A 12,776-nucleotide genomic window follows, 5' to 3' on the forward strand; every position below is an offset into this window, starting at 1 on the left:
AATATGTCTGGTTCTTCTTTACCACACTGATACATTGACACAATCTAGCAATACTGTTTATATCAAGCGGCTTTTGATAGTGTAACACATGCATGTAGCCATACTGGATACAACACAATTTAAAGCGTAAATCCTTCTTGTGTCAATCCCTTCAGGGCAGCCCTCTCTCCCTCCTCTCCCAGATGCAACCTATGGTCTCGAGTCATCTCAGCTCTGGAGTAAAGAGTTATCGGGAAAACATGGAATGGAATTCACGTTTGTCCACTTTCTCTAATTAGTATAAGTATCAAACTTCTATCAAACTACTTCAAACCCTAGACAACCCTTAAACAAGCTGATGTTCTGCTTCATAGTCTGTATTAAAGTTAATAACTGTTTTACAACTGTGTAATAATAACACCTTTAAAAACACTAACCTGCTCCACACAAGTGCTATATGACCCGATATTTAGCAAATGATAAAGTGTTTGGGCAGTAGTTGACATGTTATTATTAATTGACACGTTTATGGTTTTATTGTGCACTTTTATTTTATTTGATCAGTGACGTCATTGACATGCGCCGGTGCAACTCTCGATCTGTGCACGATGAAGGGCACTAGTGGTTGGTGATCGTAAAAACACGTGCCTTCACCCTTCATACATTTAACCCAGGTAGCAAACTGGTTTTGTTGCTGTTTTTCTAATAACTTTTGGCTATTAATTAGCTACGGATGACTCTCAAAAACAGGGACCGAAAACTGAACTCACAGACTTGTCGCTCGGTGAAGTTGTCTCCGCGAGCGCCCGCTAAGCATGTTTGTTTACTTGGGGAATCCGGAAGGGCCTGAGGCTGCCTGCAAATGCTAACGCGCCCGCTAGCTCCATTGTGCAACGTTCGTTCATCTGACAGTGTTGACCTTGCAGCGGGTAAGATGGCTAATATACGTTATCAATACAGCAACAGTCGATTGAACTGTGAGTAACTGTTTGAACAGTCCATTCAATGGGGGATTGAAAATTGTATTTAGCTAGCTAGTTAAAGTTAATCTGCTAACTGTAACACGATAACGGTAAGGTCGACTTCAGTGATAGCTAACGTTAGCTACGTTCAATGACAGTTACTACTAGCTACTAGTGCTAGTTTTGTTTTGATACGTGACTAGCCGGCTAGTAGTTACTTAGCTAGCCAAACCACACCATGTCTTGATTTATACTTTGTTTCAGTGATCAACTGACGTTAACGTTACATACAATGTTATGCCTCATCATCATTATGTGCCTCCCCGGCAAGGCAATAATGTCTTATTGGCTGTCCAATTGTGATGTCGAGTGATATCCTTTTTAATTGTGGGTGAAAAGGTAATTATATATCTGTTGTTTTTTATTCTTTCCATAGTTATGGATGCATTAGGGTCCTGATTGAACACACACATCATGGCAACTGAGGCTGCAGTCTCCACCCCTGGTCGTCCTGCAATCCCCAACCACTCTCAGGGGGACTATCACTTTGTCCGCTCATTCGTAGCTGGAGGTAAGTGTGGCTGCAGACTTAACTAGTGATTATAATACAGAAATGCAATACAGAACATATAGTAGTACACATCCAGTGACACAAACCCTGGTTCTGATGAGCTGCATGGCGTGCAGGCTTTTTGTCCAGCAATAACGGACTACTATAATCTAAATCAGGGATGGGCAACACCACCACATCGAGAGCAAAACATTTTAGCAGCCCCCCTCTTGAAGGAAGAGATTTTTTTGTTTTTGTTAATGTTGTGCAATTCTAGACATTTTGCCATGGTGCATAGAGACAATTTTGGATTTTTAAAGCAAGTTTTCTGAAATTCTACACATTTCAACATGTGTTGGAGAGGAAAATTGGCTGTTTTACAGCTAATTTCCTGTAATCCTACACATTTTGCCATAGAGTGGAGAGAAATGTTTGCAGTTTTTAATATTATATCTGAGTGAGACTGACTAACAAAATCAATGTGGGCCCCTCGGCCGATTATTCAACCATGAATACTAAGTTTAGATAGCTGGCCACTAGACTAATTTACCAATCTAAAAAAGGTTAGCTGACATGGGCTAATTGAGTGACTATCAGTGACTGACATAACAAGAGAGAAACTGCTGTTGCACAACCAAATGTCAAAATTGCACCCTGTGTATTCTACTATTCTTACTTGCATCAGTATGTGGAAACCCCGACTGAGTTGTCAGAGGGCCTTCCGTGGGCCGCCAGCAGCCAATCCCTGATTTAAAATAATGGTTTAACCTCACCAGAGATCCAGAAAAGAAATAGGTACAGTCTAAGGTTGAATAACTGGAACAGGGTTATGAAGATTCACAGATATTTCCTGACAAAACCCACTCCCTTTTCCTGGAGTAAATAACTGCGTCAAGCCGGTATATTATAATTCTTTATTTGAACAGTGTAACAGTATAGCTTCCGTCCCTCTCCTCGCCCCTACCTGGGCTCAAACCAGGGACCCTCTGCACACATCTACAACTGCCTCCCATGAAGCATCGTTACCCATCGCTCCACAAAAGCCGCAGCCCTTGCAGAGCAAGGGGAACAACTACTTCAAGGTCTCAGAGCGAGTGACGTCACCGATTGAAACGCTATTAGCACGCACCTCGCTAACTAGCTAGCCATTTCACACCGGTTACAACAGCATGACGTGAAATGGAACTGTTAAATTATATGGAGTGGCTATGGATACAGAGTTTCTCTATCTCAATTTGCCCAGACTAAAAATATGGATATTTCTGTTCATGTGTAGGATTTTTATTTTTACTTGGCCGATTTCCCACTCCGGTGCCTACTTAGATGCAGTGCTGAGTGCTCCACAGCCGCTACCACCTCCTTGATCGTTTTTGTCTGGTCACTGATGTAGCCTACAAACTTCATGTTGTACACACAACTGTTCGACCTATTGCATTCCATGCCTCAGTAAGCATAGGCACTATTTCATGTTATATTTTCAGGAGTTCTTACAAACTTTGTTGTCAGTATTACAAACATAAGTACGACACAAACAGGCAGTCTAGTGATTACATTTTCTTCTTAGCTGCTGAGTTACATGCAGCTATTTACTCTCGCCACGATATCAGCATATATGGCATAACTATGGCACAGGGCGACGCACAACGAACTTGCCAATTGTCAGACTCTTTTTAGGCAGACAGGCAGTCAAGTAGTGTTCTTTTTTCAGGAACTAATATATGGCAGCAGCTATAAAGATGATCTTACATCATCACACAAAATGTGTCAAACGTGTAGGGACTGCATCCTGCTTGTGCAACTGCAATATCCATTACAACAGACAGAGAAGGTTGTAGCCTTCATAAAGTATTTACACCCCTTAACTTTTTTCACATTTTGTTATGTTACATGGTGGGATTACATTTTTTTGATTTAAGTATCATTTTTTTGTCAACGATCTACACAAAATACTCTGTCGGAAGTGGAAGTCGTCCTGCTCCTGAGGCAGCAAAGCATCCCCAAACCATCACACTACCACCACCATGCTTGACTGTTGGTGTAAGGTTCTTACTGTGGAATGCAGTGTTTGGTTTTCGGCAGGCATAATGGGCCCCTTGTCATCCAAATAGTGAGACCTTTGACTCATTTGACCATAGAACTTTCTTCCAAGAGTCTTGGTGATCATCCAGATGCTTCCAGGTGCTTTTTGACAAACTTGAGTCAACTTTTTGGCCTCACGTCCTGGATGACTTGCCTTAAAGAGCAGAATTCATAGTTCCTTCTATTATCAGATAATTCTACAGGAGAATGTCAGGCCAGGCGTCTGTGAGCTGAAGCTGTAGCACAGCTGGGTCATGCAGCAAGACAATGCTCCAAAACACACAATGAAGTCTAAATGAAATAGTGTTGTGATAGTGTTATACTTGGAAAACTCACAAATGTCACTAAGTTAAAGCAGTTCTGCATGCAAGAGTGGGCCAAAATTCATCCACAGCGATGTGAGAGACTGATCAACAACTATAGGAAGCATTTGTTTGCTGTCATTGCAGCTAAAGATGGCACAACCAGTTTTTGAGTATAAGGGGGAAATTGTTTTTTCACACAGGGGATTGAGTGTTTCATAACTTTGTTAAATAAAATAAGTATACTTTTTTTGTTATTTGTGAACTCAGGTTCCTGTTATCTAGCACTGTATGTAAACGTTATAATAATCATGGTCGAATTACCGGCCAGGGGGGCCCCACTTGATTTTGTTAGTCAGCCTCACTCAGATATCATATTCAAAAATGCAAAAGTTTTGCTCCACCCTATGGCAAAATGTGTAGAATTGGAGGAAATTTGCTGTAAAACACTTGAGTGTTTCCATTGATCTGGGGTCCTAGCAGTATGAATGGGTGTCTGAGCTGTGTTCTAGTAGTTTAAACAGACAGCTCGGTACATTCAGCATGTCAACACTTCTTACAAAAACAAGTAGTGATGAAGTCAATCTCTCCTCCACTTTGAGCCATGAGAGATTGACATGCATATTATTAATGTTAGCTGTCCCTGTACATTTAGGGCCAGCCGTGCTGCCTTGTTCTGAGCCTATTGCCGAGGTCCCTCTTTGTGGCACCTGGCCATACGACTGAACAGTAGTCCAGGTGCCACACAACTAAAAGGCAGAGCAGCGCTTTATTATGGACAGACTTCTCTCCATCTTAACTACTGTTTTCAGAGAATTTACAGCGCAGCTTTTGATAGTCCTTGGTTGGTGTCCAACTAAATTATTTGTTGCGATTGGAAACGTAATAAGATCGTGGTCCGATAGTCCAGGCTTAAGGAAAAACATTTAGATCCACTATCAATTTCATGGGCCAACTTGATCCATGACCAGAAACTTCATGACAAGTCCAAAGTGATCTATAGTGAATATAAATATACATGCAAAAATTTCAAAGATTTTACTGAGTTACGGTTCATTAAAATACATTCATTCGGCCCTAATCTATGGATTTCACATGACTGGGCAGGGTTGCAGCCGTGGGTGGGCCTTGGAGGGCATAAGCCCACCCACTTGGCTGTCTGGCCCACCCGCTGGTGATCCTGGCCCAGCCAATCAGAATACGTTTTTCCCCACAAGGGCTTTATTACAGACAGAAATACTCCTCAGCACCCCCCCTCAGACGATCCCGCAAGTGAAGAAACCAGATGTGGAGGTCCTGGGCTGGCGTGGTTACACGTGGTCTGTTGTTGTGAGGCCAGTTGAACTTACTGCCAAATTCTCTAAAACATCATTGGAGACAATTTAATGTTGATTTTTCTACCATAAAACTATGTGGCAATAGCTCTGGTGGGCATTCCTGCAGTCAGCATGCCAATTGAACGCTCCCTCAACTTGAGACATCAGTGGCATTGTGTTGTGTGATAAAACTGCACATTTTAGAGTAGCCTTTTATTGTCCCCAGTACAAGGTGCACCTGTGTAATGATCATGCTTTTTAATCATCTTCTTGATATGCCACACCTGTCAAGTGGATGGATTATCTTGGCTAAGGATAAATGCCCACTAACAGGGATGTAAACAAATTTGTGCACAAAATTTGAGAGAGAAAAGCTTTTTGTGCAAATGTTGTTCAGTGTAATATGTACTAATTCAAACTAACGCGTCTCGATTCCGGTTTGAGCAAACATGCATCTAACAGATTTGGCACAGCACGGAGATTAATTTAATGTTTATTATACTCAGTCAAGCTCAGAGATGCTCATGTTGTGGGTGTCTGTATCTCTCTGGGTGTGTTTAGGTGTAGCTGGATGCTGTGCCAAGTCCACCATCGCTCCTCTGGACAGAGTAAAGATCTTACTGCAAGCCCATAGCCCCCACTACAAAGATCTGGGTAAGGTTTGGATAACTCTGCTGTTCTGAAATGGAGTGTTTCTCTTCCTGTAAACTTGTCTGTTGGTTGTCAATTGGTTTGTCAGTGCCACTGATGTATTCCCCCTCCCATGTAAATGTTGTATCATGTCCCGTTTAATTAATCGGAGATGTTTTATCTTACACCAGATGGCACCGGAAACTAGGCAATGACATCACACTGATCTTTCTTCTTTTTGTCCTTTGCTCTCTCTCCCCTCCCTCCATCTCTCCTCTCTCCTGTAGGAGTGGTAGCCACTCTCCGTGCTGTGCCAAAGAAGGAGGGTTACCTGGGGCTGTATAAAGGCAATGGGGCTATGATGGTCAGGATATTCCCCTACGGAGCCATCCAGTTCATGGCCTTCGACAAATACAAGAAGATCCTCAGTAAACAGCTGGGCATCTCTGGACACATCCACAGGCTAATGGCCGGTTCTATGGCAGGTGAGAGGATCAGTGGGAAGAATCCAAAAAAGAGAATAGGCCTGTATAATGCAGAGAAGATACTTCCTGATTATTTTTCAACAACAATAGTTTCCACAGTAGATACAACAACAGTTAAGTATATTTTATCTGACCATGTTGTTGTTGTTGCTTAGGGATGACAGCAGTGATATGTACGTACCCTCTGGATGTGATCAGAGCCCGTTTGGCATACCAGGTGAAAGGACACCATCGCTACACAGGCATTGGAAATGCCTTCCAGACTATATACCTAAAGGTGCCTTTTATTTGTTCCTCTCAGTTTAAAATTATACCTGTAATTTGAGAGCGGTGTGCAAGTTTCCCTCCTGTGTTTGTGTTTATCTTGAGTTGAGGCTCAGCTGTTGGTGTTCTCTTTTTAAAGGAAGGAGGCATCCCTGGCTTCTACAAAGGTCTCATCCCAACCCTTATAGGCATGGCTCCATACGCAGGTGAACATATACACACACATACAGTGTTGTCAAGAACTTTCTGTTGAGTTTTGTGGGTCTCATTTCTTCTGCCCTCATCTTCCAGGGTTCTCGTTCTTTACCTTCGGCACGTTGAAGAGTCTAGGTCTGGCCCACTTCCCAGAGCTACTGGGGCGACCGTCCTCAGACAACCCAGAGGTGATGGTGCTGAAGACCCATGTCAACCTGCTCTGTGGAGGGATGGCTGGAGCTATCGCACAGACCATTTCGTAGGTTGATTGATTGACTGATTGATTGGGTGTTTGACTGATGGATTCATTGGATTTTAAAGACCTACGTCAACTGCTCTGTGGAGGGGTGGTTAATTGGTTGGTTGATCGATTTGGTTGGTTAACTCATTTGCACTCTCTTTCTCTCTCTGTCCCCCCCTTCTCTTCCCCGTCTCCTCTCCCAGCTATCCTCTGGATGTTGCCAGGAGAAGGATGCAGTTAGGAGTGGTGCTTCCTGATTCTGACAAATGTCTGTAAGTGGCACCATTTACCCCTTCCTCTCCAAACCCAGAGCTCCTATTACAAAATGAAGTGCTGATCTAGGATCAGGTTTCCCTTTCCATATAATCCAATTCTAAAAGGCAAAAAGACCCTGGACTAGACTTAGGGGGTGTAATGGATATACAGTATACTGGGGTACTTTGAAATAGCTGTATGATTTTCAATACCCTCCCCAATTTCTATTATTTACATTTTTATTCATAATGTCAATTGAACCAGTCGCATGGTATGTTTGTCTACAAAGAGCTACATGGAGCAAATGGAAGTTTTGTGATGTGATGATCCACTGTTGTTCAGCAGAAGAGAGGTGATCAAGTTACACTTGAAATTCACTACTAATATTTGCCAGCAAAATATCTTATAACTATGTTAACTATCTAATTCTCCAGTCAGGGTTTCAGCCATGCATTTGGTTTGCTAACTTGCTAGCTATAGGTGGCTAGCTTGCAAGATCTTGCTTCTTGGTTACAGCGGAGACAATCATCCCCTCCTGGATCAAGTGTGAGTAGCCTTTTGAGATAGTTGTATGAGCTGGGTTCTTTGTCCTTGAAATCACATTATATTCGCTTGATCTTGTTAGCATTTAGCTAGCGTCCGCTTTGGGAATTCACTAGTACTTTGCTAGTGCCTTCAGAAAGTATTCATGCACCTTGACTTTTTCCACATTTTGTTGTGTTCAGGACTAAGGTTCAAGAGTAAAAATGTGCTTTACAAGTCACATAGTAAATAGCTTGGACTCCCTCTTTGTGCAATAATAGTGTTTAACATGATTTTTGAATGACTACCTCATCTCTGTACCCCATACATACAATTATCTGTAAAGTACCTCAGTTGAGTAGTGAATATCAAACATAGATTCAACCACAAAGACCAGGGAAGTTTTCCAATGTCTCACAAAGAAGGGCACCTATTGGTAGATGGGTAAAGCAGACATTGAATATCCCGTTGCGCATGGTGAAGTTATTAATTACACTTTGGATGGTAAATAAATAGACCGAGTCACTACAAAGATAAAGGTGTCCTAACTCAGTTGCCGGAGAGGAAGGAAACCACTCAGGGATTTCACCATGAGGCCGATATTGACTTTAAAACATTTACAGACTTTAATGGCTGTGATAGAAGACTGAGGATGTGTCAACAACACATTGTACTTACTCCACAATAGTAACCTAATTGACAGAGTGAAAAGAAGGAGACCTGTACAGAATAAAAATGTTTCAAAACATGCATCCTGTTTGCAACAAGGCACTAAAGTAATACTGAAAAAAATGTGGCAAAGAAATGTTTTTCCTAAATACAAAGTGTTATGTTTGGTGCAAATACAACTCATTACTGAGTACCACTCTCCATATTTTCAAGAACAGTGGTGGCAGCATCATGTTATGGTATGCTTGTAATCTGAAAGACCTGAAAACGGTTTTCTAGCAATGACCAACAACCAATTTGACAAGAGATTGAAGAAATTTGAAAAGAATAATGGGCAAATGTTGCACAATCCAGGTGTGGAAAGCTCTTAGAGACTTACCCAGAAATACTTACAGCTGTAATCACTGCCAAAGGTGCTTCTACAAAGTATTGACTCAGGGGTGTGAATACTTCACTCTGATTCCGTATGTGTTATTTCATAGTTTTGATGTCGTCACTATTATTCTACAATGTAGAAAATAGTAAAAATAAAGAAAAACATGGAAATGAGTAGGTGTATCCAAACTTTTGACTGGTCTATATTTATTTGTTTTATTTTGGGGGAAAACACCCCTTGTGTGCACTGCTGGTTATACCGCATAGCCCATTATGGTACAGGAACGGTATGAATGTATGGAACTCTGGATACTGCCCAACACTACCCTGGACCCTGTTTGAATACTTAGAAAAATCACTTAGGTATACGAGTTTTGTGGAGTGTAGGGTATTATTGAGTCCTAAGGCCTGGTTGGTCTTCCAGAAGACTACAGCTGTGTATCAGGCATGCCTTTCAAAGTTTGCCTGCTTCACAGTGGCAGTAGAAATACTTCACCACCTGACACTATGCTTCTAGAATTTATCCTCGTAATAATGATTTTCTAGAGGTGGACAACCTCTGGGTTGTCAGGGCAAGAACAGACTACTCACTTAGAGTAAGACTGAGTTACTATGTTCTACTCCATACAATGAGAGCTTGTGTTTTAGATGTCAGTCCCGAGCCTGTGTACTGTGTCTGTATTAAGCAGCTCTGTCTTTGAGGTGTAGAATGCCGAAACAGACTGGCACTGGCAGAATAACCTATTCTGAACATATTTAACAAATATATTTTTTGGGGGGAGGGGCAAAATGTTATTATTATGGATTAACATATTACAATGTAATAGATAAGTACCTGGTAAGCCCCGCACTGTAAAATAAAGAGTAACTTTGTCTTCCTACTTGTCTCCCTCTACAGTACCCTGACCAAGACTCTGAAGTATGTGTACAGTCAGTATGGGATGAAGAAGGGTCTGTACAGAGGGCTGTCTCTCAACTACATCCGCTGTGTGCCCTCTCAGGCTGTGGCCTTCACCACCTATGAGTTCATGAAGCAAACCCTCCACCTCAACTAGCTGCTCCCTCCCCATCCATCCAACTCCACCCTTCATCTCTGCATAGCTGGATTGGGGCACGTTCACTAAGGCTAAACACTCTGAAACGTTTAGAGAGAGAAAGATCTCTCGTAGCGGTCTATCTCAAAACAGCCTGACCGAGAGCATTCACTGGGGCTATACATTCTGAAATGTTTAAGAACTTCCTTAGAAACTCCCTGCGTCTCAACACAAACTGACCGGGGAACTATTAATTGGACAACATTTTTCTGAACGTCTTTCAGTGCCCTGAATATTCCTTATTAGATGTGTTAATTTACCCTAGTAAACCTTTTCTGTTTTAAGGAGGTCGGCATCTGCTTGGAGGTATTGAACCCTGCTACCAGAGGAGGCCATTGGGGCTCAGCCACTGGAGCCATGCTGAGCCCAGTCGCTCTTTGCCCCAGTCAGAAAGCAGATGAAGGCACTGGGCCCCATGGCAATGCCTCAAACAACTGGCAGTGCCAATCCAGTGCCCCCGTCTGTTCTCAGCTCCTGCTTTTGTGATTCTCTCCCTCTTATAATGTCGTTCTAAAACCGCCCAACCTGTGGCTGTGGACAACACCCCGGCAACTATTGCCATGGATACCTATGGACAATGACTCCCTCTGCTTCGATGGGTGGCTATGTGCAATGAACCCCTAACAACTGTCGTTGGTAATGCCATAGCAACCCAATTCTGTACACTGCCTCCCACCCTACCTAAGAAGTCACACAGACAATAACGGAGAGGAAAGTCACACCGGGCAATCTGCCTTAACATAATCGGAGGTCTTCTTTTCCTCATGTACCTACCTGACACTTGTGAGTACAAACCTAGACACATAAAATAATGAAACAAGGATTTAAATGTGTAATATGTCTGTTTTTATAAGAGTTATAGGACAACTCCTACATTTTATGAGAATTAAGAACACTCTCCCCAAGCTTGTGTTTAACACAGAACTGTGCTTTATGAGCGTCCTGAGTTTAGTAGAATCCAAAGGATAAAATCCCAAAACATCACATTCAGTTTGTTCAAAACTGAACATCAAATTGTATTATTTTGATGGTCTCCAAAAAGTCTTATTGTCAGACATTGAAACAGGTTTGCCCCATGCAGTTTAACAGATATAACAGGTGTGTATCTGTAGGAGTGTTGTCTTTGGTATTGACGTGTGTTTATGTCCATTCAGGGTTTAGTGTGTAGTAAGTCTCTTCTCTACTGTGCAGGTTTGGGGTCCAATGCCTTGTTGTATACAAGTTGCTATTTATGTATTGTGTTCCTATCCACAAAGCCTCTGTGCACTTTGCCAATCTTTTACCCGTATAACCAACAGATCTATATAGATAGATATCTATCTATATATCTAATTGCAACAGAGACATAGAACACATAGTGTCTGAAATGCCAACCTATTCCCTATATAGTGCACTAGTCAGGCTCTGGCCTAAAGTATTGCACTATATAGGGAAAAGGGTGTCATCTTGGACATAACCATGGCTGCTAGTCAGTTTTTACTTTAACCAGGCCAGCTTGTCATTGGCTACGACGTAACAATGTAGGCTAACGTTGGGTACAAGGCAGTGGTGTAGCGTGCAGAAACAGTCATGTCCTCAGGCTAATGATGGTGTGTACCTACCTGAAGAGGATTTTGAAATGATAGATTTCTGTTGAGGAAAGAGTCTAGCAGGGTTGCAAAACTCAACTTTCCCAAAATGCCCTGCTTTCCCAGATATTCCGTTTGGATGATTTTGATATTGTTCCTGTGAGATGACAATGAACTGAGGACTGACAGTGGTGGTTTTAACATGTTGTGTTTTCTTTACCTCTTGCCTACATTTCCCTGTGTTCAGGTGTGTGTCACGGGGTGTAGAAAGCATTTGTCAGCTACTGATCAAGATCTAGACACTAGTATTAAAATATATGCTATATAATGTATCCTATGTAAGAGTTGCTATATAGTTTAAGCACCCAAATGGAAACCTGAGTTAAGTACTTCAAGGGGGGAAAAAACTAGCACTTTGGAGCCTTTGGCTTTTTTGTGTTAATTTATGAAAGTGTAGTGTGACTGTGTGGCCACAAGGTGTCCACAATGAGTCAGTAATAAGTTTACCGACAACAATCATCTGTAGCCTGCCCTGCATGTAACTAGACATACATTACCATGCTGAAGCCTTCATAACCACTACTACAGCGACGTATGTATTCTGATCTGTCCATGTATCATCATGATGACTTTGGATATGTCATTTTCCTCTTGGTTTGAATGTACATTGTGCAGCATCTGTGTTCTGTACCCGTATTCATGAAGTGTCAGTTTTGCCTTTTCAATCATAATGAATAAGAGGGGGACCTGATGTCAGTACTAGTGCTTCGTGACAATATGCCCTGTTCTTCTCTTGTTTAGCAAAATGATGTAAGGAAGTCATAAGAATCATAATGCACATCTCACTGGTCTCAAGTCACTTCCTTTCCCAATCTACTGTACTTTCCGTCACCTGCACTGAACGAGCTGGATAGGTAAAAGCTACTTCCTGGTAGGCACATTGTTTTCCCAGACTTATTCCACTTTAAAAATGAACTACTTTTGATTTATAAAAGTTTAAATTCGCTATTCAGAAAAGTCTGTTGAGCCCTCTCCCACTAGAACAGTGTTGCCCGAACTCTGTCAAAAACATTTAGTTTTTTTGCACTGCACAGCTGATTCAAATAATAAACAAATCATTAAGCTTTGATTATTTCATCTGCTGTGTAGTGCAGGGGCAAAAACCAAAACGTCCCCCAGGACCGAGTTTGGGAAACGCTGCGCAAGAATGAACAATATTGATAGGACAGGCGCTTGTCAGTCACAATGTGAGCGATGACCGGGAAACACTGCTGGTTTGACAATCTGCTG

The 12,776-nt window shown here is 42.0% G+C and overlaps 1 protein-coding gene across 2 annotated transcripts; it reads left to right on the forward strand.

Moving 5' to 3' along the window:
* Nucleotides 1–577: 577 nt before the first annotated feature.
* LOC120046716 (graves disease carrier protein homolog) lies at nucleotides 578–12,326 on the forward strand. Of its 2 annotated transcripts, none has more exons than XM_038992161.1 (9): nucleotides 578–956; nucleotides 1,378–1,512; nucleotides 5,750–5,842; nucleotides 6,106–6,303; nucleotides 6,459–6,580; nucleotides 6,707–6,773; nucleotides 6,859–7,021; nucleotides 7,207–7,275; nucleotides 9,723–12,326. In XM_038992161.1, exons 2-9 carry the CDS (start codon nucleotides 1,416–1,418, stop codon nucleotides 9,877–9,879), a joined length of 966 nt encoding a protein of 321 aa, XP_038848089.1. In that variant the 5' UTR covers nucleotides 578–956; nucleotides 1,378–1,415; the 3' UTR covers nucleotides 9,880–12,326. The 2 variants fall into 2 exon arrangements, with proteins under 2 accessions (XP_038848089.1, XP_038848087.1); XM_038992159.1 differs by having other exon boundaries at nucleotides 578–908.
* Nucleotides 12,327–12,776: the final 450 nt, after the last annotated feature.

This window comes from Salvelinus namaycush, chromosome 4 (genome assembly GCF_016432855.1).
Source record: "Salvelinus namaycush isolate Seneca chromosome 4, SaNama_1.0, whole genome shotgun sequence".
Taxonomy (NCBI): domain Eukaryota; kingdom Metazoa; phylum Chordata; class Actinopteri; order Salmoniformes; family Salmonidae; genus Salvelinus; species Salvelinus namaycush.

Bases quoted from the DNA above. Each gene is read 5' to 3' on its own strand.
- LOC120046716 (XM_038992161.1), top strand. From the start codon at position 1,416: ATGGCAACTGAGGCTGCAGTCTCCACCCCTGGTCGTCCTGCAATCCCC. The intron at 7,022-7,206 runs GTAGGTTGATTG...CTCCTCTCCCAG, and splicing joins GCTATCGCACAGACCATTTC to CTATCCTCTGGATGTTGCCA. The intron at 7,276-9,722 runs GTAAGTGGCACC...CTCCCTCTACAG, and splicing joins CCTGATTCTGACAAATGTCT to TACCCTGACCAAGACTCTGA.